Here is a 22,923-nt window from a genome sequence, read left to right on the forward strand (position 1 = left end):
TCCCCCTGGTCTGCAGGCAGCGGACAGCCCAGACGCAAAGCAGAGCAAAGCCCTGGAGCATGCGGGCAGCGGATAGCCCAGAGGTGTCTGGGCTGTCCGCTGCCCGGGTGTCCCGCCGCTTTGCTTCCTCTCCCTGGTCTGCTGGAGAGCAGGGAGAGGGAGGCCCCGTTCGTAACTGCGGATCCGACGTAAAGCACTTTTTGCGGAAAAGCGTCCGTGCCGATCTAGACGCGCTTTTGCACAAAAAAGCCCCACTCGCCTTTTTCGCCATGGGGGCTTGTTTGCGCCAAACGAATCTGAGCTGCCCACACCGGCCCTCTCGCGCAAAGGGGCTTTAGCCCGACGGAGCAGCACGGCGTCCCGCGGGTTCTCCCAGGCCAGTGCTCCTGCGGAGTCACGCGCCCAGGGTAGGCAGCGGGCACGTGTTCCCGAAGAGCCACCGCTTGTGCGGAAAACCTGCCCCGAGCCGCAGCCGAGTCCAGCCGGGGGCTCTGGACACAGGCCCCAGCCCCGAGCAGCTGCGCCCTGGGGGCTCCGTTTGCGGCGGGCGCGGCTCGGCGCGGAGCCGCCTCCAGGCGCCGCCCCTTGAAGGAGGCCCGGCCCGGGGCGGCGCTACCCGCGGCGGCGGGAACGGGGAGGCCGCGATGGAAGCGGAGATGGCGGAGGCCGAGAGGCCCGCGGGCGCGGAGAAGCGGGGAGCGGGCGGCGGCCCCGGGGGCGGCCACTACGAGCTGCCCTGGTGAGAGCGGGAAGCCCGGGGCCCTGTGGGGGCGGGGCGATCCCGCGGGGTGTCGGGGGGGGGAGAAGTGGGGGGGGGGGCTGGGAATTGGGGATGAGGGGGGAGGGAGGAAGTGTGGGGGGTGGGGGCTGACGGAGGAAGTGGGGAGGCTAGAGGCGGTAGCTGAGGGGAGGAGGGAAGAAGTGGGGGGGCTGGGGATTGGGGATGAGGGGGAGGGAGGAAGTTGGGGGAGGGAGGAAGTGGGGGGGGCTGGGGATTGGGGTTGGGGGGGGAGGGAAGAAGGATGGGGGCTGACAGGAAGTGGGGAGGCTAGGGGTGGTAGCTGAGGAGGGAGGGAAGAAGTGGGGAGGCTGGCAGCTGAGGGGGGAGGGAGGAAGTGGGGAGGCTGGTTGTGGGGGCTGAGGGGGAGGGAGGAAATGGGGAGGGGAGAGGTGGGGTCTGGGGTCTCCTGTCAGCTAGTACCCCATGAGAGAACCTCGGGTCTCTTATCCCCCTCTCCAGCTGCTCTGAGGAGGGAGGGGATAAGTTATTGATGCAAGGTTGCCCTTTGGCTGGGGAACAGCTCTTCAGCCACATCAAGTGCTTCCTTAGTGCCCTCCACTCTAATGTGCTCTTGGGGTGTCCTGCTGCATGGACACCCCCACTGACCTGCAGTGGGCTCTGGGGGCAGAGAAGCAGCTTACCCTCCTCTCCCCCAGCGCTGCTGCCCAGGGAGCTGCTGCAGCTTTGTCAAGAGATGATGTGACAGCAAATCTATGCACTTTAAGGAGAAGAGCCCCTGATCCTTGTTAATGTTCCTACAGAGAGAACAGCAGCTTGTTTTAACTTTTGCACCTGAAACACCACAGTGCCTGGAACTGAAGTCTGAAATAGCTGCAGCAGCCTTTATGTCATGAGCTAGCCACTATGCACACACCACTGCCTGCTACTAGAGAGCACTGGTTAACGTTGTTAGTGGCTGTTGGCTCCCTAACAGATGTAATAACTAAGCACCTGAGGCTTGTATGGGAATATACATTGTGCTCTCTTATCACTGATTTGTGTAGTCGTATGTCAGCCATAACTGATCTTTGGGGGAAGAAGATACTTGACAGAGTTATATAAGGCCCCAAGCCAGATGTGTAACACCAAAGATGGGGGTGGATGATTCCTTTTTGCCCTGGCAAGTACTCTTCAGACATGGACAACAAGAAGGAGTCCTGGAGCACTTTAAAGACTAACAGGTTTATTAGGTCATAAGCTTTTGTGGGTAAATTAGAGACTAACAGATTTATTAAAGTATAACTTATCCACAAAAGCTTATGCCCTAATAAATTTGTTAGTCTCAAAGATGCCCCAGGACTCCTTGCTGTTTTTGCAGCTACAGACTAACACAGCTAACCCTCTGAGATCTCTTCAAACATGGTCATTGATTATTTTGTAAATTGCATAGCTGCACAAGCAGTTGAGGTCATACAGTTATCGAGTCCCAAGCTGTCCTGCAGTTCACCATGTAGAAGTCCATGTCTGGTGCTGATGTTTGAGTTTGGTTTTGCTGTTGCTAATAGTTATCTCTAAAGCAGTCACATAACTGCAGGGTTTACATACACAACCGTAAACTTGCAGTGAAAAAGGTGTATTAGTCTTTGAATATTACTCCTGGTGAAATTCCAACTTGCATAATTAAGTTATCCTATCCTAAAATGTTATATATAGTTGATGTTCATCAGCAAACATTTGTTACATTACACCTTAGAAAGTGGAAGAAGGAATGCCTTTTATCTTTTGTATATCATTTAAAAGGATATCATCAACTCAGTGTAGTCAGTTGGATAAATAATAAAAGTTGTAGGTACTACACTTTCCCATGTCGCCCTTTGTCAAGTTTTGTGGCCTGCTGTTTTTAAAATGGTTCTGTTGTTTGGGGTAGGAGAGACAACAGAAAGCAGTATAGTCTAGTGGCTAGGTCACTGAATTGAATATATGAGAAGGTTTAGGTACTGACCTAAACAAGTCACTTCACCTGTCTGTGTTCCCCTCCTACCTTTGCCTGTTTACATTTTAAACTTTCTGGAGTGGGCACTGTCTCTTAAGGTGCATTTGTACAGGGCTTAATAAAATGGGACCCTGAAATCCATTAGGGCCTCCAGACTATGACACAAAGGCTACGTCTATACTGCACGCCTCTTGCAGAAGAACAAATGCAAATGGAGTGCTCATTTAAACTTGGCTTAAATGCTTTCCTGAATTGGGGTCTACATAATGAGGAAGAACGGCTCTTGTGCAAAAGGGGGTTTTTGTGCAAAAAGGTGCCGTCTACACAGCGCTCTTTTGCACAAAAACCTTTAGCACAAAAGGGAAAGGAAGAGGAAATGCAAATGAGAGCGCTGCATATGCAGATGAGCGCTTCTTTTGCATTTGCTCTTCCGCACAGTATAGACATAGCCAAAGAGGGTAAACCGAAACTGACAGTGTGCTGTCATATGCACAAAGTAAACAAACTAAAAAATAAGAATCTCTTGTTTGCCCACTTTAGTATTGGTAGATGCTACACTTGTGGCAATTTTTTAGGCTTTGGGAGTTGTGTGATCTAAGCTGATGATGCTCTTTTAAAAATGCAGATGCTTTTGAATCCTTTAGGTAAATTTAAATCATGCTCATATGTCTCAGATCCTGCAAATGGCTATGCAAGACCTGTGCAGAGTTCTGTTGACTTCAGCAGGGCTCTTCATGAGTGCAGCAGTCTGCCTAAATGCAATCATTTGTAGGATCAGGGCCCAAGTAACTGGAAACAGGAGTAGGAAAACAGCTATTAGATTGTTACTAGCATAAGATTAGAAGCCACATTGCATTTCTATATATAGTATTTATTTAGCATCAAGCATTTTTTAATTATCTGATAGTAGTCTGAGCTAATTCTGCAATATGGTGTTCAGCATAGCAGTTCAACCTTACACACTATCAGTTACAGAGTTGGGGAACCTAAGTGTCATGCATACCAGTCAGTGTACAGCAGTTAAATACATTTCTCATTTTCCTTCTTTATCTTTTACAAAAAAATTGGTCAAATGATGAAATACAGTCATTTTGTAAACTCAGTTATTCTGAAGGAATACTATCAAACATCTCCTCTGTTTGCATTTAGCAGAATCAGAAGATTATCAGATAGCTGTGTTCTGATATATTGACATTTTAAACATTTATTGAATGTTTGCTCTTAACCACATGAGCAATTTGCATGTAATTTCCCTTTGAAGATATCAGAAATCCTCCTTTAGAAATTTAGACATTGACTTCAAACACTTTCAGTTATTTTATCTCATATTATTCTAATTTAATCTGTTTTGACTAGTGTAAAACATGAGCTAGATTAGTTATGTCTAATGTTTTGGGATTTATTTTTAAATAGGGTTGAAAAGTACAGACCTGTTAAGCTGTCTGAAATAGTTGGGAATGAAGACACCGTGAGCAGATTGGAGGTGTGTATTTGGCTTGTTACAACAAAAATGAATAGTCGTCTTTTATTTATTTTGTATCTGTTGTTTTGTAGATCCCAATTCAGGAAAGCATTTAAACCAAGTTTAAATCCCTCTATTCAGGAAAGCACTTAAGCAGAATCTCTTTTGACTTCAATGGGATTTGAGCATATACTTAAGAGTAAAGCATGTGTTCGGGTTGTCCTCTTCAGCAAGGATGCTTTCCTGAATCAGGGACAGTTTTGATGTGGCTCAGAAATGAAAATTAAGCATGCTAATTGTAATAATTACTAAACATAGTTTGCATTACAACCTAATTTATGTTGTACATTCCTACAGATATCTTTGTTATTTTTCTAGTGTTTTAAGTCAGGTGAAAAATATTTTCATTGTGGTCATCTTGACAAACCAGTTTGTAACAAAAACGTTCACTAATGTTGTGGTCGTACAGTTTTGTCTACATTAACATGTTCAGTTTATTTAAAGGGTGTACTGTTCTTTTGTGGTGTGTGTACTGCTTTTGGAATGATCATTTTAACAGCCTTCTTGAGGGATACAGTACTCTAAGAGGAAGTGTTGTTTAATGGTTAGAATATGGGATTTGTAGTCAGTATTCCAGAGTTCCGTTCCCAGATTTGCTTGTGATTTATCACAATGTATTTTTTAAAAATGATGGAAGGAAATTGCTCAAATTAGATGAACTGCCCTAAGTACGACAGGATTCTGCACACAAAGGATTACATGTGAAGTAAGTAAGGGACCTGAAGAAAAGTTCTGTGAACTCAAAAATGTGTATCTTCCATGAACAGGAAGGGGGTCCATTGAAGGAGGTTACTACTGTGTGTCTCAAGTAAGAAATATGAAAATAATAAGATAGGGTGAAAAATAGGTGAGGAAGTGCATGAGGAGTTCTTTATTCTAATGAAGAAAAATGGCGGTAATTAAGAATTACTCTTCAAGTTTTCTGGCAAAGTAATCACTCAGTTTTTTTCCCCTAGGTCTTTGCAAGGGAGGGAAATGTACCAAATATTATAATTGCTGTAAGTATTTTTGCGCCATATTTATTCTTGCTGTGTTTTTTTGTTTGTTTTGTGTTTTTTGTTTTCTGTTGGCAATGTTGGTTCAAAATAATAAACAGGCTCTCTCTAGATTAGCATTGGTCCATTAGTCTTTTGGTAAGGGAAACCTTCAGTCAAAGTTCAGTATTTTTGTTTAATCTGTAATTGTCCCAGATACATAACCTAACCCCAGAGATTTGTTTATTCCCTGGAGCATGAGGGTATGTCCTATAACTGTGGTGTTCTTTACACTCTTCTCTGAAGCATCTAGTACTTTTGGAAGCAGGATATTAAAATACATGAACTCCTCATGATAGTTGGTGTGGGAATTCCTGTATTACTGCTAACAAAACAGAATAGCTAGAGAGTGCAATTAACTTTAATAATACTTAAAATGTACTTATAGGGTCCGCCAGGAACTGGTAAAACAACCAGTATCTTATGTTTGGCTCGTGCATTGCTTGGTCCTGCCTTAAAGGATGCTGTTTTGGAGCTGAATGCCTCAAATGACAGGTGTGTATGAGACTTCCATAACTAAGTTTCAAATTAAGGAAGAAATACAACATACTTCAAATGTTTTTACTAGTTAGATTAATGATAGTAAGATTTCCAGTATTTGCTTCTCAGTTTCCTCCCCTTTTTCTCCCCCCACAAATACTTGGGTGATCTTAGATGTTTGAATGTCTCTTGTACATGTTATCCACTTCCTGTTTTGGGAACTTCATATATATTAATGGACTGGAATTGTAAAACATGCAGATTTAGGTATTATGTAAACTGTAATTTCAGCCCATACTTCTCAAATGTGTCCTAAAGAACTCTCCTCCTTATATTGTGTTCCCATTAACATTTAAATGAAAATACATTTTATTAGCTAATTGACAGAGGATAGATTTGAGTTTAGATATATAAGTGGTAGGAACTTCAAATACTAAAGATTACCTTGTGGTGAAAGCTTATGTTCAGGAAAACTGGGTTTATATTCCTGGTTTTGCTAGAAACTTTTTGATTTTAAGTCGCTTAATTTCCCCTAGGGATGTAAAATCCTGTTTAAAATGTTAACCAGTTAAACTGTATGTTTAACCAGTTAACCAGCCCATGGCACTAGAGCAGCCCCGCACCCACAGCGAAACATGGTGGGCCCAGCTGGGCTGGAGCAGCCTCCTGCCCAGCCCATTATGGGCAGGGGGCTGTTCAGGTCGGGCTGAACTTGCTGTGCCAAGAGCAGGGGGCTGCAGTGCCACTCAGCTGGTTTCCTAGGTAAGCATGCTGGTAAGCGAATGCTTACTTGGTAACCAGTTAACCCTTTATATCTCTAATTTTTCCCTCTGTCATTCCCTGGATCACAAGGATCTTTTTACACTGCTCAACTCAAGTAGAGTACATTCAGGCTTTGAGAACCTTTTCTGGAAAGTGCTATAAAAGTGCATTTTATTCTGTCTTTAACTTCAGTTACTGAGTAACTGTAGGACACTGAATTTTGTAATTCTAAACTGAATGTTGAAGGTAATAAAATAATTTGTTGCACTTCTTTCTTTACATTGTTGTGAAATACAAACTGCTGTGAGTGATCATTGAATGAGTGGGATTATTGTTTCAGGGGCATTGATGTTGTGAGAAACAAAATAAAAATATTTGCGCAGCAGAAGGTCACACTTCCCAAAGGTCGGCATAAAATAATCATCCTGGATGAAGCAGACAGGTATGTTGTGTTTCTTTTGACAAATAACCCCTCAGAAGTGTTCTGCCTTCATGGTTCTTTAGAAAATGTAACACTTCTGTTATAAACCAATTTAAAGTTTAGGGTATTTTGCTAGCCTCTCAGCAGTGATTTGGTTGTGAATAGATATCCATTTAAGAGCACTCTTATCAGACTCTCTTCCAACAGTGACTGCTGCGTTTCAGAGATTTATAGTATCTGAGTGGAGTACTGCAGGATTTGATGAGATGTAAAATAGTATCCAATTTATTGGCTATTTTTCAGCTCTCATTTGAAAAAAAGGTTGGCTGATGTACATATTTTTGTAGTAGACAATTCTATTTTAGTTTTACTGGATGAAAAGGGATTGAGATTACTACATGTGCATCTATAGCTAGAGATCGCTCTTTCAAAATTTGATGGCTTGGTTTTGTTTAATTTTGATAGAATATTCAGAGCTGGTATATATTGTGGGGTGACTTGTTCTTGTAAGTGTCTGGAAAAAGCTACTTAGCTTCCTAGATGCTTAGCCAAAAGATCACATAATTCATCAGGCAGTAGCTAATATAAACAGAAACTTTGAAGACTGTATAAACATTTTAGACTGCAGCTGGATGTTAGATAGTGAAGGACAAAAGCCAACCTTACTTTTTTTCTCCCCAGCATGACAGATGGAGCACAGCAAGCATTGCGAAGAACGATGGAAATTTATTCCAAAACAACACGGTTTGCACTTGCATGCAATGCTTCTGATAAAATCATAGGTAAGAGAAAGCTGCTAGTCTCTGCATACAACTTTATTACACATCTTTCACCTTTCATCTTGACACCATTATACTATGTGATGGTAGGGCTCCACACTCAGTGTTCCCTGAGTCTCTTAAATATAGCTGTAATGTAAACTTCCTTTAACCCGTGGCCTTTCCTTTTACTTTCTTTGTAGTGCTTGAGGCAAGTCTTGATAAGTTCAGTAAAGCCAAACTTTTTTCAAGTTGTAATACAGATGGCCTGATGTTTTTTCAGAGATGATGAGGGTCGGCCAGCACATAATAAGAAGGATGTAGGTACTCATCATCCCACTTGGAAAAAAAATTGCTACCTACAAGCATCCATGTTCACAAATGTTGGGCACATTCCATTGGAGTAAACTCTGACCAGCTGCTTCATTTAAACAGCGTTAATCATGGTTAAGGAGGAGAAAACTTAGCATAAACACACAAATGATATCTAAGTAAAATATTTCATCTCATTGTGCAGCTCCCTCTAAATATCCCCAGGGTTACAAGGTTAACTACAAGGTGCTGTCAGATTTTTCAGTTCATGGGGCAGTTAAAAGTTTAGATCAGTGTTTCTTAGAGTGGTCCATGGACCCACTCAGAGCTGCTACTGGGCTGCTCCGGTTTGTTTGCTTACTGGCTCCACAGCCACGGAGCCTCGCAGCTCCCATTGGCTGCAGTTCGCTGTTTGCAGCCAAGGGGAGCTGTGGGGAGCAGTGTGACCCGGGCCGCTGCTTCCTGCAGCTCCCCTTGGCTGCAAATGGCAAACCACGGCCAATGGGAGCTGCAAGCCTCTGTGGCTACGGAGCCAGAAAGTAAACACATTGGAGTGGCCCAGTAGCAGCTCTCTGAGTGGGTCCATGGACCATTTTGAGAAACACTAGTCTAGATTTAAAAAAAAAAAAAAAAAAAAAACCTTGTTTTTATCATATGACACTGTCACAGCGTTCACTCACTGTTAGGGCTCCTCCTTCTTGCTGTTGTAGAGATCAGCTCCTCCCTGGTCTGATGCCCCCTTCTGCTGCTTGTTCATACACTCTACCACTTCTGTTTCCGTGAATCAGGTGCTTTCTTTTCGTGGCTTGACCCGTTGGCTGTAGTCATCCCCTTCTGGGGTATCAATGTCTAACTGGACAGCTGTCTTTGGTAGTTTTCAATGCCCCTGCCTGGTCTTTGCCACTTTCCCAGTGGCTGGTAGCGAACTCAGGGTTCCAGTCCAGAGATCCTACAATCAGTAGCCAACATCTGCATAGTCTCATATCTTACTGCTGTTTCCCTGGGCTTTTCCTACTTAGCCTCTATCAGCCTATTTGTCCACTCTCCACTGGGTACATGCTTCCTTCAGGGCTTCTATTCTTGTTTTCTTCTCTAGAGCTAGCAAGTCATTGCAACCACTCTCTGCTGCCAGCTTCCTGCCTTTTTCATGGCCCCAACTGTTCCTTCTCAGTGGGGTGTCTGTCCAACCTAATTCCACTTAACTGGCCCCATTCTCTGTCTCATTAACCCTTTCAAGACCGGCATGAGGTGAACATTTGGTGTCAGTTACATTTCAGACTGCCAGAAAAACTAAGTTTGGCCTTCATATTTGCTTGCTGAAGCCCTGGCCTTTGGTCTCAGTAGAAGAGCTCTATGGCCAGAATCTAAAGATTGTACATTATGGCTATGCTGCAAAACACAAGGACTCTGCAGCACCAAATCTCAGATCTCAGGTCAACTGATTTGGGCTCATCTACAGGGCTAAAACCACCATCGGTACTGGTAAATATGCCCGTGGCAGGCAGGGGTGCAGTGTAGGACCACACTATGCCACCCCAAGTAGTGTGCATTGCAGATCCACCCTCAGAGTGGGCTTTGACGGTCAATAGGAAATCAGATTCAAGTGACAGTACAGAAAATTCAGATGTCTTCTCCCAAGCTGAAAAAAGTAAAGTTGGATGAATACAAGATGTTCCTCCTACAAATCTCTCTCTCTCTTTCCAGAGCCAATCCAGTCTCGCTGTGCAGTGCTGCGCTACACCAAGCTGACAGATGCTCAGATCCTTGCAAGGTTAATGAAAATTGTTGAAAGAGAGAACGTACAATACACAGATGATGGACTGGAAGCCATTATCTTTACAGCACAAGGAGATATGAGACAGGTATTAAAACAAACCCAACAAAAGAAAGCCCTTCTTACTGAAGTAAAAAGCTTGGGGCTGTAGGCTTCCAGGCTGTAAGCTGCAGGAAATAAAGCAGATGGGACATATCTACAGTACCCCAGTAGCTAAACTGTATGGTCTCACTGAGTTTTGAAATGTTCCTATTGCTAAATCCTACATCAGTGGAAATTGCTTCCTCTGGCTACAGGTCAGCATTCAAAGTCTGTACAGCTCTTGGAGTGCGTGCTATTGATTTTCTGGGAATGGTTGACCAAAAAAAGTTTATGCTTGACTCTGAAAAAGGGGAACCAGAGGTAGAGCTTGTCAGATAGTAATCAATGTTAATTTTACTCTTTACAGGCATTAAACAACTTGCAGTCCACATATTCTGGATTTGGCTTTATTAACAGTGAGAATGTATTTAAGGTTAGTAAAAGTTCTCATAGTAAGATGTGATTGTTCAGTATTTGCACTGTCATGAGAACATACGTAACACATTTTCTTCCTAGTTTTCAGTATCTGGCATTGTTCCACACTAAAAATACCAGAAGTCTAGCAGTTCAACTCTGTCAGACATTGCTCAGGACATGTAAAAGTTTGTCATTGCTTTGTCAGTTTCCAAGCAGTATTAGGGCTTGAACAAGATTACAGCATTTAACATAAGAGATGCATGCACCTTTTGGGAAAAAAAGGGAAAACCTGTGACAGTCAATGTTGGAGAAAGAGCATCTGAATGTAAACTGACTCAGCTGAGATCCATTGTCTGTATAATAAATAATAATTAACAGGACTGCTATGAAAATCAGTTATAGTAATTGTTTACATCTAGTATGTTGGATGTTCTGTAGTCAGTGATATAAAACAGGAGTGGGGAACCTAAGACTCAGGGGCCAGATGTGTCTGCCCCTCCTCTTGCTTGGATCCAGCTCCCGAGGCTCAAGGCCCTCCCCAGTTTTGGGGAGCTTGCACTGGCACTCTAGCCCCCCTACCAACCTTCTGTGGGGCTAGAGTACACAAGATCTACTAGGCTGGGCCCCCTGGTGTGCAAGAGGAATGTGGGGAGTGTCTTTCTGCTTCTCAGTCATGGGCCACATCAATGACTGTTTGGGGTTTTTTTTGCTTCCCACTTGTGTCCCCCCCCCCCCCCCCCAACTGATTTGTCTGTTGGTCAGCAGCCCCCAACCCAAAAAAGGTTCCTCACCCCTGATATAAAGTCTTGACTTAATGTTGGGCAAGTAATTATGTTACCAACTAAATTAGTCATTAAAAATAAAATGTATGGTGAATAATAATATAGGGCACTCTGAGATATAACATTTAAACTCTCAGCTATATAGATGACTGTTACATTATTCAGGGTTCTTGGTGCAGGAGGGAATATGTTCATTGTTTCCTAAAACTCTAATTTCTCTTTGGTATAGGTGTGTGATGAGCCACATCCTCTGCTAGTGAAGGAAATGATACAGCACTGCGTCAATGCAAATATCGATGAAGCATACAAGGTGTGTATTTTTGTTGTTCCAAGCACATACTCCACAGAACACTTGCTTTTCAAAAGATTTTAGTTTCCAACCAAAACAAAGTTTAAAATTATACAAATGCAGCTAACTACATGAATATAAACACTTTTCATGTAAGAAATCTTAATATGTAGAAATCCAGATAATGTGTATTTCTGCACTGAGGCATCTTTGTGTGATTGGATCTAAATGTCTGAATACAAGTGACACCACTTTGTAATTCACATACTAAGTTGTAGAGTTACAGCTACTTTTAAGATAATGTCTAATGTCACACCTGTATTTTCAAAGAGGATATTACAGAGCTGTTACTGGTCTGTTCTGATAAATGGAAAAAAAACCTGTTTCCAAGATAAACAAAATAGACACTGTCCTTTCAGTTTGCACTTGCAACTCATTCAGAATTTTGTGAATTATTTACTCAAGAGAATTAATAGGATTCTGATGTTTTACTCTAAATAGGCTCTTCTGGCATCCACATGTGGTTCTCCCCCAACCGCAACTCTTTGGTACCACTGTTAATTAAAAGCAAAGAGGTAAAAATTGACAGTCATTTATGGTGTTTCCACTTGCAAAGGAAAGCATGTATTCATTATTGAATCCTGCCAAAACTATATCATGTGGTTGGTGGAAGAAGGTTTTGATCTAGAAAACGTGTTTGTTCTCTGCTTGCTCTTGAAACTGCTCAAAACCTGGATTATTCTAATAAGACTTTAAAAGGTACCAGCGAATTAGAGGGATTTTAATATAAACAGTTTACCTTATGATGACCGATGTAGCTACTGTGTAGTAATACTTGATAGAAGTATTAGGGCTGTATTAGCACCAGGAGCAAATGTTTGTATTCCTATCACTAAATATGAACCTTCCTGTTAGTCTTTGTGTTTTGGTAAAAGATGCTTAATATAGTAATACATATCAATTTAATTTATAAATGGGAGATCATTCATCCTGGATTCATAAATTTGCACTTTGCCTCACATGTAATTGCCTAAGGTGGAAAAAAGTAATGACCAAAACAAACACAAATGGAGGATCACCTTGGCACAAAGCCTCCTACTAGCACAGGATGGAGAGAGAACCTTTAATATTAAAGAACTACATACAGTTTCACCATGTGGAAAGTAAGTTGTGTTTAAGGGAAGGTTACTCACCCGGTGCAGTAAATGTCGTTCTTTGAGATGGCTGTCCCGTGGGTGCCCCTCTTTAGGTATGCCAGCACCTCTGCGCCTATGGTCGGCCGAAGAGCAAAACAGCTACAGATAAAGATGATGCAGATGGAGTCAGACTCCAGACCCATAGCTGACAGGGCATCACCCACACACAAATCTCCTGGGGATGCCCAGGATAAGGGGCTAGACCACTTTTCAAGGACCAGGACAGGGCTCAGATGCCCAGAAAGAGTTCCCACTCCTCGGTGGTATCACTCATCACCGAGGAAACACAGCAAGCCTGCCTCTGCACCTACCAAGAATAAGGATACAGATAAGCAGGCAGGGAAAGGGACCGGCTCTCAGAAAAGCCGGGACACAAAAGAGAAGGCACGACCTTCCCCTTCCCCAAGACACCTGTGGAGCACAAACAGAAAAGCTCCAAGCCGGTGCTGACTAAACAGCCTGCAACGGTAATGCCGAGGGCAGCAAAGACAGCAGCAATAGCTGCTATACCTGAGGCACCCCTTAAGCAACACAAGAGACGCCGACAACATCAGGAATGGTGCCAACAGCAGAACGCTGAAAGCAGCACCGGAGAGAATACACTCGGTGCCGGCTCCTGGAATAGCAACACAAACGTTATTATTAAACCACATAATAGCACGAAGACAAGTAAGAGCCATAGGGCACAGGCCGCAATACCAATGCCGGCACCAGCACTATTTATTATATGGAGCAACGTAAAGCTCCCATCACCATATCTGCCTCAGTTCACTGTCACTGTGGATCTGGCAGTGACATCGGTACCGGGAATGCTGTTACTCGCCTCGAGGGGCACCCCAAATTCCTCCAGGCTCGGCTTCTCACCATCATCTCAGTCTCTGCACTCGCTATTAAGTGAGGAAGGGGACGAAGAGAGCCCTTTATGCAACAGTGTCCCAAGAACATCGTCCCCTAAACTACAACAGGGTTACAGTGGCAGCAAGCACAATGGATCCTACCACCCATGCCACCCAATTGACCTTATTGGGACCCATGGGCAGCCTATAGGCTACTACAACCACAGATATCTCAGGGGTACCAGACACAAGAGCTCCCCGAAAACTCCCCTGAACAGTCTGCTTCATCAGAAGAAGGGGAAATGGATATCACAGGGGTGGAAAGAACATTAGACTCGATACCAAATGAGCATCTTAGATCGACAATCGAGGACACAATCATGTCCCAACCAAACATCGCTGGCGATGATTTCAGGTCCTTCCAAGACCTCTTTAGGAGGCTGGCAGTTGCGTAGAACATCTCGCCCGAGGCTTTGCATGAGACCCAGCACAAACTTAGAAACATCCTGCACACCTTGTCACAGAACAAGCTGGCCATCCCTATGAATGAAGCACTGATGGATCCAGCCCAGGCCTTTGACAGACTCCGGCATCGATTACACCAACCAGCAAACGAGCTGATCGAAAATGCTACGTAGATCCAAAAATCCACAGAACTCGTATTCTCACTCTCTCCACCAAATCTTTGGTGGTAGAGGCTGCTAATCAAAGGGGTAAACAACAGTCAAATCGCACGACCACACAGAACAAGGAATGGAAGCGTCTCAACGCACTGGAATGGAAGCGTCTCAACGCACTGGACAGAAAGGCCTCCAGATTAAGATTGCACATTACGTGGCCCTCCTAGCCAAGTACACACACCATATATTTGATCAACTCTCAGACTTTATTAAAAAGATTCCTGACAACAGAAGAGAGCAATACAGTGCCAGCATGAAAGAAGGAGCATTAATTGCTAGAACTGCCCTAAAGGCAGCACTGGATACAGCAGACACAGCTGAAAAGTCTTAGCGTCCGCAGTTGCTATGAGCCGATTGTCATGGTTACAACTGTCAGGCTTCCTGAAAGAGGTCCAGTCCATGGTTAAAGATCTGCTGTTTGAGAGAACAAGGTTGTTTGCAGAGTCCACCAATGCTTCCCTCCACACACATAAGGACTTGGGGCCACGCTGAGAACATTAGGCCAGTGTTTCCGAAATGGGGTTCTGCAAAGTGAAACTAAGGGTTCCACGAGAAAATTCTACTCCCCTGCCCCCTGCAGAGCCCGTAGGTAGCTCCCATTGGAGTTGTGCTGGCAGGGGTAGGCTTCTAGCGGCATGCCTCTCTGGCTGCCCCACCACCGACTGCAGCTGCCTGACCACCGTGCGGCCCCCTCCTAACGCCATACAACTGCCTCTGTCCCACAGGGCCTCCGATGCCGCACAGCCTCCTCCTCCTCATGTGCAGGCGGTGGCTTGTTACAGCCGCTGCTGTCGCTGGGAGGGGAGGGTTGGCTGGGTCCAAGGCGCCAAGTAGACACTCCCGGATCTTGGCGTTTTCAAACTGCTGCCTGCGCCCCAGCAGGGGCCGCATGGAACTTGGCTGGTACTCTGCCCTCCCCACCTTGGGGTGTGCCTGGGCTCTGCCCCCCCCTCCCCGGGGCAAGCTCAGGTTCGCTGTCCCCCCGTGCGCTGATGCTCTCTCTGCCCCGCGCCCCTCCACACCCTGCTGGGGAAGCGGCAGAGTCTGGTCTGGAGAGGAAGGTCGGGGTTTCTACACCTCATCCCTCCCCCCCCCCCGCCTGACCTGGTGCTGCATCTGCGTTGAGATCCCCACTGTGGGACTGAGCTCCCTCTCCCACCCCCCTGCTGGGGGAACAAGAGCATGCTGCTTGGACGCTTTCTCTGGTGCAGCAGGGTGTCAAGCTAGGTAAGTGTCCACCTCCTTGTGCCCAGACCCCGCACCCAAATCCCCCTCACTCCCCTCCGCTGCTCAGACCCCGCAGTCCCAGCTTGCTCTGACACCCGGCTCCATATAGAAGACTGTTACTAGGGGTTCCGCAAAATTCTTTCAAGTTTAAAAGGGTTCCATGGCCAAATAAAATTGGGAAACACTGCACTAGGCAAACAAAAAGAAGCAAGGAAGACCATTTACACAATGTTATAGACCAGCCCAGTATAACCAGCAACTGAGACATTATGACAATAGATGAAGGCCCAGACAGGGTAGACGCAGGCAAGCCTCTGACCAGGCAACTGCGCAGCAAACTTCAACGTCCCATTAAGTATTTTGAAAGTTTGGTCGAGGGTCGGACAGCACTCATTTTTCCAAGGCAGCATTACGAACACTATACACCATTTGGCAGCAGACTAGCTGCATTCTATCCAGCGGGGCAGAACATCACCACAGACAGGTGGGTATTGGAGATCATTAAGATGGGTTATTGCATCCCATTTACTTTCATACCACTTCACCAATCCCCTCCCTCTTCAGGGACCCCTCTCTCAAAATGGTGCTCGCACAAGAAGCACAACATTTCCTACAATTGGGGGCTATAGAAGAGGTCCCACAGACACAGGGGAAAGGGGTTCTACTCCCACTACTTATTGACCACCAAGAAGTCAGGAGGATGGAGACCAATATTAGTTCCCCGAAAACTGAATCCATTTGTTCGCTACCAACAATTCAAAATGACAACCTTAGCCACAATTATCCCAGCCTTGGAAAAAGGGGACTGGCTATCCACCCTCGACCTCTGAGATGCGTACTTTCACATCACAATACATCATCACACAGGCGATTCCTGAGATTCACTGTAGGAGACAGGCACTTTCAATACAAAGTGCTACCATTCGGTCTCTTGGCAGCACAGAGTTTTTTCAAAGGTCCTGTCTGTTGCAACGGCACAGCTAACAAAAATGGGTGTAACCATTTTCCCATACTTAGACATTACCTAAAAAAGGGAACCATGGAGCAGGACACCCAGCAGGCAGTGGCCACCATAATGACATTATTCGACACTTTGGGCCTATAAATCAATCTCGAAGAGTATTCTGACACCAACACAAACTGTAGACTTTATAGGAGCACACCTGGACTGCACCAAAATAATAGCGTTGCTACCACAGCACAGATTCACAGCTCTCAGGGACTTAGTATCGTTCATACAGGCAAGCCCATACATAACAGCATAACAATGTCTACAACTACTGGGGCACATGGCAGCTGCCACATTTGTGGTACCGTACACAAAGCTGCACATGAGATCAATGAAGGCCTGGCTGAGACCAGTGTACAGACCACATAAACAGGCACATAGGGTGTGTCTAGACTACAGGGTTTTGTCGACAAAAGTGGGCTTTTGTCGACAAAACTGTACCTGTGTCGTCTACACTGCCGCTGAGTTCTGTCGACATAACGTTGACAGAACTTAGCAGTTTTGTCAACGGCTGTAAACCTCATTCTATGAGGAATAACGCCTTCTGTCGACAGAAGGTGTTATTGCAGCTATACTGTCCTTTGTGTCTACACTGTCATGTCGACAAAGCGGCTTGCTTAGTCTACAGAACTGGATGTAGTCTAGACACTCTTTGTCAACAGAAGCCTGTAGTCTAGACGTATCCTTAGTGATGCCAGACAACATAAAATCTACACTAACATGGTGGAAGAATCACCTCAGTGTCTGCAAAGGAGTACTGTTTCAATGCCACCTGCAACGATTACAGTTACGATGGATGCATCGCTAATAGGATGGGGAGCTCACCTGGATGAAAATGTAGTGCAGGGTCAATGGTGCTGAGATGAGTCCGACAACCACATAAAGGTGCTGGAACTCGGAGCAGTCTGCAATGCCTGCATCCATTTCCAGGCTATAACACAGAACAAAACAGTACAAGTGTTAACAGGCAACACCACGATGATGTACTACATCAGTCGACAGAGGGGAGCATAATCCTACAAACTGTGTCAGGAAACGGTGAAGCTATGGGAGTGGTGTATCCCCAGAAACAACACTCATAGCCACCTACGTCCTTGCTTAGGAGGTTGGTGGCTATGAATGCTATGTTTCTGGGGATACACCACTCCCATAGCTTCAGACAGTCTCAGCAGGGATTTCTCCTGCAATCACGAATGGGAAATCAACCCCAAAATGATAAAACATTTATTCAACAAATGGAGGTTTCCCTTGATAGATCTATTTGCCACCAGCAAAAACAGGAAGTGTCCACGATACTGCTCAAGATTGGGTATAGGACACCAATCCATGGGAGGTGCATTCAGCATAAAGAGGGAAACGCCTCTGATTCTCACCGTTTCCAATGATTCATTGCACGGTCCTGAAAATCAGACAGGACAAGGCAAGGGTCATGCTGATAGCACCCAAGTGGCCCAGACAGACCTGGTACTCATACCTGCTATGGATGTGTGCTTGTCCACTACACCCCTTTCCACCAGTCTGATCTCTGTTGACGCAACACGGCTAGAGCCATGATCCAAACATACAATCGCTCCATCTCCATCCATGAAGGGGGATTGGCTGATGGCGTCCGAGGCCGACTATCCCCAAGAGGTACAGCAAATCCTAATCAACAGTCACAGACCTGCAACAAGCAAAACATGCAATCAGAAATGGCAGAGATTCAACAGGTGGTGCACCAAACAAAACTGCACTCCAACAAGATCAGGAGAGGCAAAAATACTCACCTGTTAGAACTACACAAAATGGGTCATTCAGTAAGCTCAATTAAAGTACACCTTGCCGCAGTAGTGGCACTACATCTCCCAGTAGACGGTTACTCAGCATTTACTCACCCATCCATCAAGAGGTTTCTACGGGATTTATAAAACATGTTCCCACAGCAACGAGACCCATTACCAGCATGGGACCGCAACCTCGTCTTAAGCACTCTTATTGATAAACCATTTAAGCCACCAGCTCATTACTGCACCTATCAATGTAGGTAGCCTTCCTGGTGGCAATTACTTCAGCAAGGAGAATGGGGGAAGTAGGAACACTTATGACACAACCACCCTTACACAGCCTTTCATAAGGACAAGATGGTACTTAGAACTCACCCTAAATTTCTTCCTAAAGTAATTAGCTCCTTCTACTGTAATACCACTGAAAGGTCAAAAGGATTACCCATATCCAAACAAAGGCTATCCAAGTGGATATCGGAATGCATATGCATGGCCTACAACATAGTCAACAGAGCCCTCCTCCCCTTAATCCCCCCCCCCCCCCACGACCATAAGGGCTCACTCCGTGAGAGGTATGGTAGCAACAACAGCCTTCCTCAGTGGAATCCCATCCGATGACATCTGTAAAGCCGCAACGTGGAGTTCAGTTCACAGTGTTACGCAATATAATCATTTGCGAACACGGACACGTGCTTTGACAGAACTGTACTCACAGTTACCGAGTCAGCAATGCTGAAGCATCCTCTACTGAACATGAACACCTGCTTAATAGTCACCTAAGGTGAAGCACCCACGAGGACACTCCTCAAGGAAGGGAAAGTTACTCATCAGGTGCAGTAACTGTAGTTTTTTGAGATGGTTGTCCCCGTGGGTGCTCCACCACCCACCCTCCTCCCCTCGACCTCGGATCTATCTGCTTCCAGGTCAGAGAAGGAACTGAAGAGATGTTATGTTTAAACGAAGCACACAAGATCTTTTATAGGGGAAAAGGCAGTATGCCGCATTTATTGAGAATACAACCGTTGCATATGCTTTTCAATTATTCTCACGCGCACGCACACACACACATTCCCCCCGCCAGACGATGTTATAGTTACCAGTCCAGAGTCTGTATCAACCTAGTGGCCAGTTAGATCGATCACAGAGGGAGAGCAGGGCCTTTGTCAGTCGTGTGATCCGTTGCTCCTCTGGAGTTGGTGGCAAGACAAACCCAAAGTTCCATAGCAAGGCACCCTGCTTTTATAATCCTTTTCTCTATTGAAGTCTATGGATTCCGCTGTGTCAGTGACCAGCGTGTTATCTTGTTGATGTTAATCATTCCCAAAACATTTCCAAAGCTCATCCTGTAATCAGTCGTCTTTTAGGGGTGCTTGCTTTACTTTAAAGCCCTCAATCTGCCAACCTGATCGCTCCTTGGCCATGGGTATGCACTGGTGATTACTGATGATTCTTCTGACACCGATCAGTCTGTTTTCACCCACGTTCACCCCTCCTTCTTTGGCCATCTGTTTCTGTTATCTCAGCACATACATACCACTTCCACACAATCTTTTACAAGGCCTTTCGAAGAAAAGCATAACATTAGTATCTCATATTGGGCAAAGCAAGAGGCATTGTAAATCAAACAATTAAAACTTCAGCCTTCAACATTCCTCTAGTCTCATTAACATAGACACAATACCAAAACTCTATTTCCTTACTTACTAAACTCACTAAACTTTAAAACAAAAGGGCTTAATTTAATAAAATGATAATATGTTACCTTACATTGCTACATTATTAAACCTAAAAATACAAATATAAAAAGAATAAAACTTTCAATCCTAACAGAGCCGGTTGGCTGCACGCGAGATGAACATTCCAGCTGTCACGTGCCAGCGCTCCGTGCGCACAGCCAACCATAGGGCACCGCTACTAGAAGTCTGCCGACCATGGGTGCAGTGGTGCTGGCACACCTAAGGCGGAGCACCCATGGGGATACTCCTCAAAGAAGAATGAGTACTAACTAACTTGATTGACCCGCAACTTTTTTTTTTTGGCAGTGAAATTCACATTTATTTTCTCCTGCACAGATTCTTGCCCACTTGTGGCGGCTTGGATACTCACCAGAAGATATAGTTGGCAATATCTTCAGAGTGTGTAAAACCTTCCAAATGCCGGAGTATCTGAAATTGGAGTTCATCAAGGTTAGTGCCAGCCTTAATCACATTAGTGTTTTAAAAAACAGATTCCTAGTAAAAGGGACAGCTTTAGTTTGTTCACCAAGATTTGCTAGTTCTTACTACAAAAGGTATCTAAACTTCTCATTGTTTCCTCGCCTAAAGACGTGGCAGCTATGTCCCCGTTATAAGAATGGTGAGAATTTATTTACAATTTAATAATAAACATCCATGCAAGCTCAAGGTGTCATATTTCATTACTTAGTCATAATACAAACTTATTCAAATAATTAATAAACGTAGCTAGTCTTTAAATCAAAGCTTCAAATATCCATTTCTTCCCTTGGCTCTGGAACATAATGCTCATTTCCCCTAAAACTGTCAATTATATAGCTTTTGCAGCATGGCCAGATGGTCATCAAGTCTGAGTTATTTCAGCAGCTTGCTAAAGGTTTAAATGGCTTTGAGTTCTAGTTTGACAAGTGATAATCATTGTACGTGTAGGAATCAGACCTGTTGGGGTTAAATCCTGCCCTTTGTAGAGGCATATTGCTTCATTCAAAGAAAATGGAGGTATATGCTTGCACCCCAGAACAATATTTGACTTGATCCATCAAATCAGGCTGGCTTCAAGAAAAGTTAAGCCCTACCTTTGTTGATAGCTTATTTTCTTTCAGCTCAGGTAGTTTGAGGCCAACATTTTTGGAGTTGAAGGGCAAGTTCCACTCAAAATGGTATATATGTAGTTTGTTAATGTCTGGAGACATTGTCTTTTTATAGTACACATTGTACAAATTACTTCTCCTGCTGGGGAAATAGTACTAGTCAAAATCTTCTAAAACTGCCTCCCTTTGCTGAAGAAATGTAGACAAAGCAAACAGAAAAAGCTGACATTTGACACCTAATATTTTTATTGTCAGGAAATTGGATATACCCACATGAAGATAGCAGAAGGGGTGAACTCTCTCTTGCAGATGGCTGGACTGCTTGCCAGGCTCTGTCAGAAGACTGCTGCTCCTGCAGAAAGTTAAATGGAGTATTTTACTGAACTGTAATTACAATCTCGATTCTGGAAGTATGAGTTTACAGTGTTTAAGGTCAGCTGCTATCTGCGTTCTAGAACCTTGTGTATGTAAGTACGTTCTGAAGTAGGTGAACTTTATTCTTTGTTGTTGCTGAACCTGACAATAACAGCCAGCATTTGTTTTTAAATTGCTTGTAATTTTTTAAATCCAAATAAAACTAACTCCATTGAAAACAGTTGTATTTGTGATGTAAAAGTGGTGGTGTAGAAATGGAGAGTACAAGTGATTAGCAATAGAACTAAAACCCCTTGTCCTAATCTGTCTATTGAAATAACTTCCAGTCAGTACAGCCATGGACTAACAGCAAATGGCTGTTCAGTGACCTGTGAAATGAAACTGTCTGAATTTTGGACAGGTGTATACATCACACAACTGATCATGATCGGAGTCAATGATGTAATGGGCTCTGGAAAATGACGTGCACTCTTGCCACACATGATTTCACTAGGTTAGTGTTGAGGTGCATTGCTCAGGTGCTACAATCTAAGCTATACCTGTGCCGTGAATAACTGGAAAACCATGCACTAGGTGCCTTTAATACAACAAACAAAAATGTGTGGCCTGGTAAAGCAAGATGTAGTCAGAAGTATCTCCTTACCTTGTATACTGCCTTTGGAACATCTGAAAATGGAAGTACTGTCAGAATTCAAGTGTGTGAACATCCCAAATAGATGCTGTTATTCTAGATTTAAACAATTCTTGCTGAACTGAGTTAACATAGCAATTGTTAGAAATAAAGAATGCATGATCTTTTGCCTGTAGGATCAATTAATTTAAAAGCTAGACATCTAATCTCCCCTTCCACGTTCAGATTCAGAAGTAATTAACAAGCTGTTCAAATTAAGTTGTTCATCTCATAAGCAGTAACTATGGACTGCAAAAAGAATATAAATATGGAGTGAAGAATTTTTCCCGCCTCTCCAAAAAGCCTCCACAAGGCTTTTGGAAACGGAACCATGTTAAAATACCTCAAGTGTACCTCAAATTCTCAATTTACAGAAATTATGGATACACAACAGGAATGCGAATTAAATGTTGATGCTGCTGGTGATTATTTGGTCATGTTTTTGTAGGCAGGGAAAAATGTCTTGCCTCACTCTCCTGTGTTTTGTATATCCCTGCTCACTGACGAGAGATTACAGCTGAGCGAATTACTGTATACACAAATCTCATTTGCTGTAGGGATTTTAGCTTAAGAAATGCTTGTAATTTTGAGATGTAAAGAAGAAATAGTTGAGTCAGTTTGGCCAAATGATGTGACACGTTCCTCTTGTGAAAGGGTATTTCTGTACAGTGGAATGGAAAGGGAAGCTATGAACAAGGCTTTTGCTTCCAAAGTTCAGGTACACGCGATCTAGGCCTTGGCTGGTAATGCAAATGAAGACAGCACTACAAGCAAGTAAGAGATAATCAAAGTGTTTTATTTAAGTCTTTATCAAATTGTATACATCCTCACTGACTTCTGATTCTCAATATACGTAGCAACTCTTTAGTATAAGTACTATAATAAACTATACATGTTAAATACAATTTAATCTGGGTTGGAGCTATTCTGCTGCATGCTGTACCAACACAGTCTTGGCCCCAAAGAGCTTACATTCTAAACAGAGTAGGCAGATGAG

The 22,923-nt window shown here is 44.1% G+C and overlaps 1 protein-coding gene across 1 annotated transcript; it reads left to right on the forward strand.

The window, feature by feature from the left end:
- The first annotated feature begins 543 nt into the window (after positions 1-543).
- RFC2 (replication factor C subunit 2) lies at positions 544-22,831 on the forward strand. The gene is made up of 11 exons (XM_075904311.1): positions 544-739; positions 4,128-4,197; positions 5,193-5,234; positions 5,659-5,765; positions 6,853-6,954; positions 7,615-7,715; positions 9,708-9,865; positions 10,226-10,291; positions 11,287-11,367; positions 20,130-20,243; positions 21,137-22,831. Exons 1-11 carry the CDS (start codon positions 645-647, stop codon positions 21,245-21,247), a joined length of 1,047 nt encoding a protein of 348 aa, XP_075760426.1. The 5' UTR covers positions 544-644; the 3' UTR covers positions 21,248-22,831.
- Positions 22,832-22,923: the final 92 nt, after the last annotated feature.

Source organism: Pelodiscus sinensis, chromosome 21, assembly GCF_049634645.1.
Source record: "Pelodiscus sinensis isolate JC-2024 chromosome 21, ASM4963464v1, whole genome shotgun sequence".
NCBI lineage: Eukaryota > Metazoa > Chordata > Testudines > Trionychidae > Pelodiscus > Pelodiscus sinensis.

Excerpts from the sequence above, each read along its gene's own strand:
- RFC2 (XM_075904311.1), top strand. The coding sequence starts at position 645 with ATGGAAGCGGAGATGGCGGAGGCCGAGAGGCCCGCGGGCGCGGAGAAG. Across the intron at positions 6,955-7,614 it reads ATCCTGGATGAAGCAGACAG|CATGACAGATGGAGCACAGC; the intron begins GTATGTTGTGTT and ends TTTTCTCCCCAG. Across the intron at positions 20,244-21,136 it reads TGAAATTGGAGTTCATCAAG|GAAATTGGATATACCCACAT; the intron begins GTTAGTGCCAGC and ends TTTTATTGTCAG.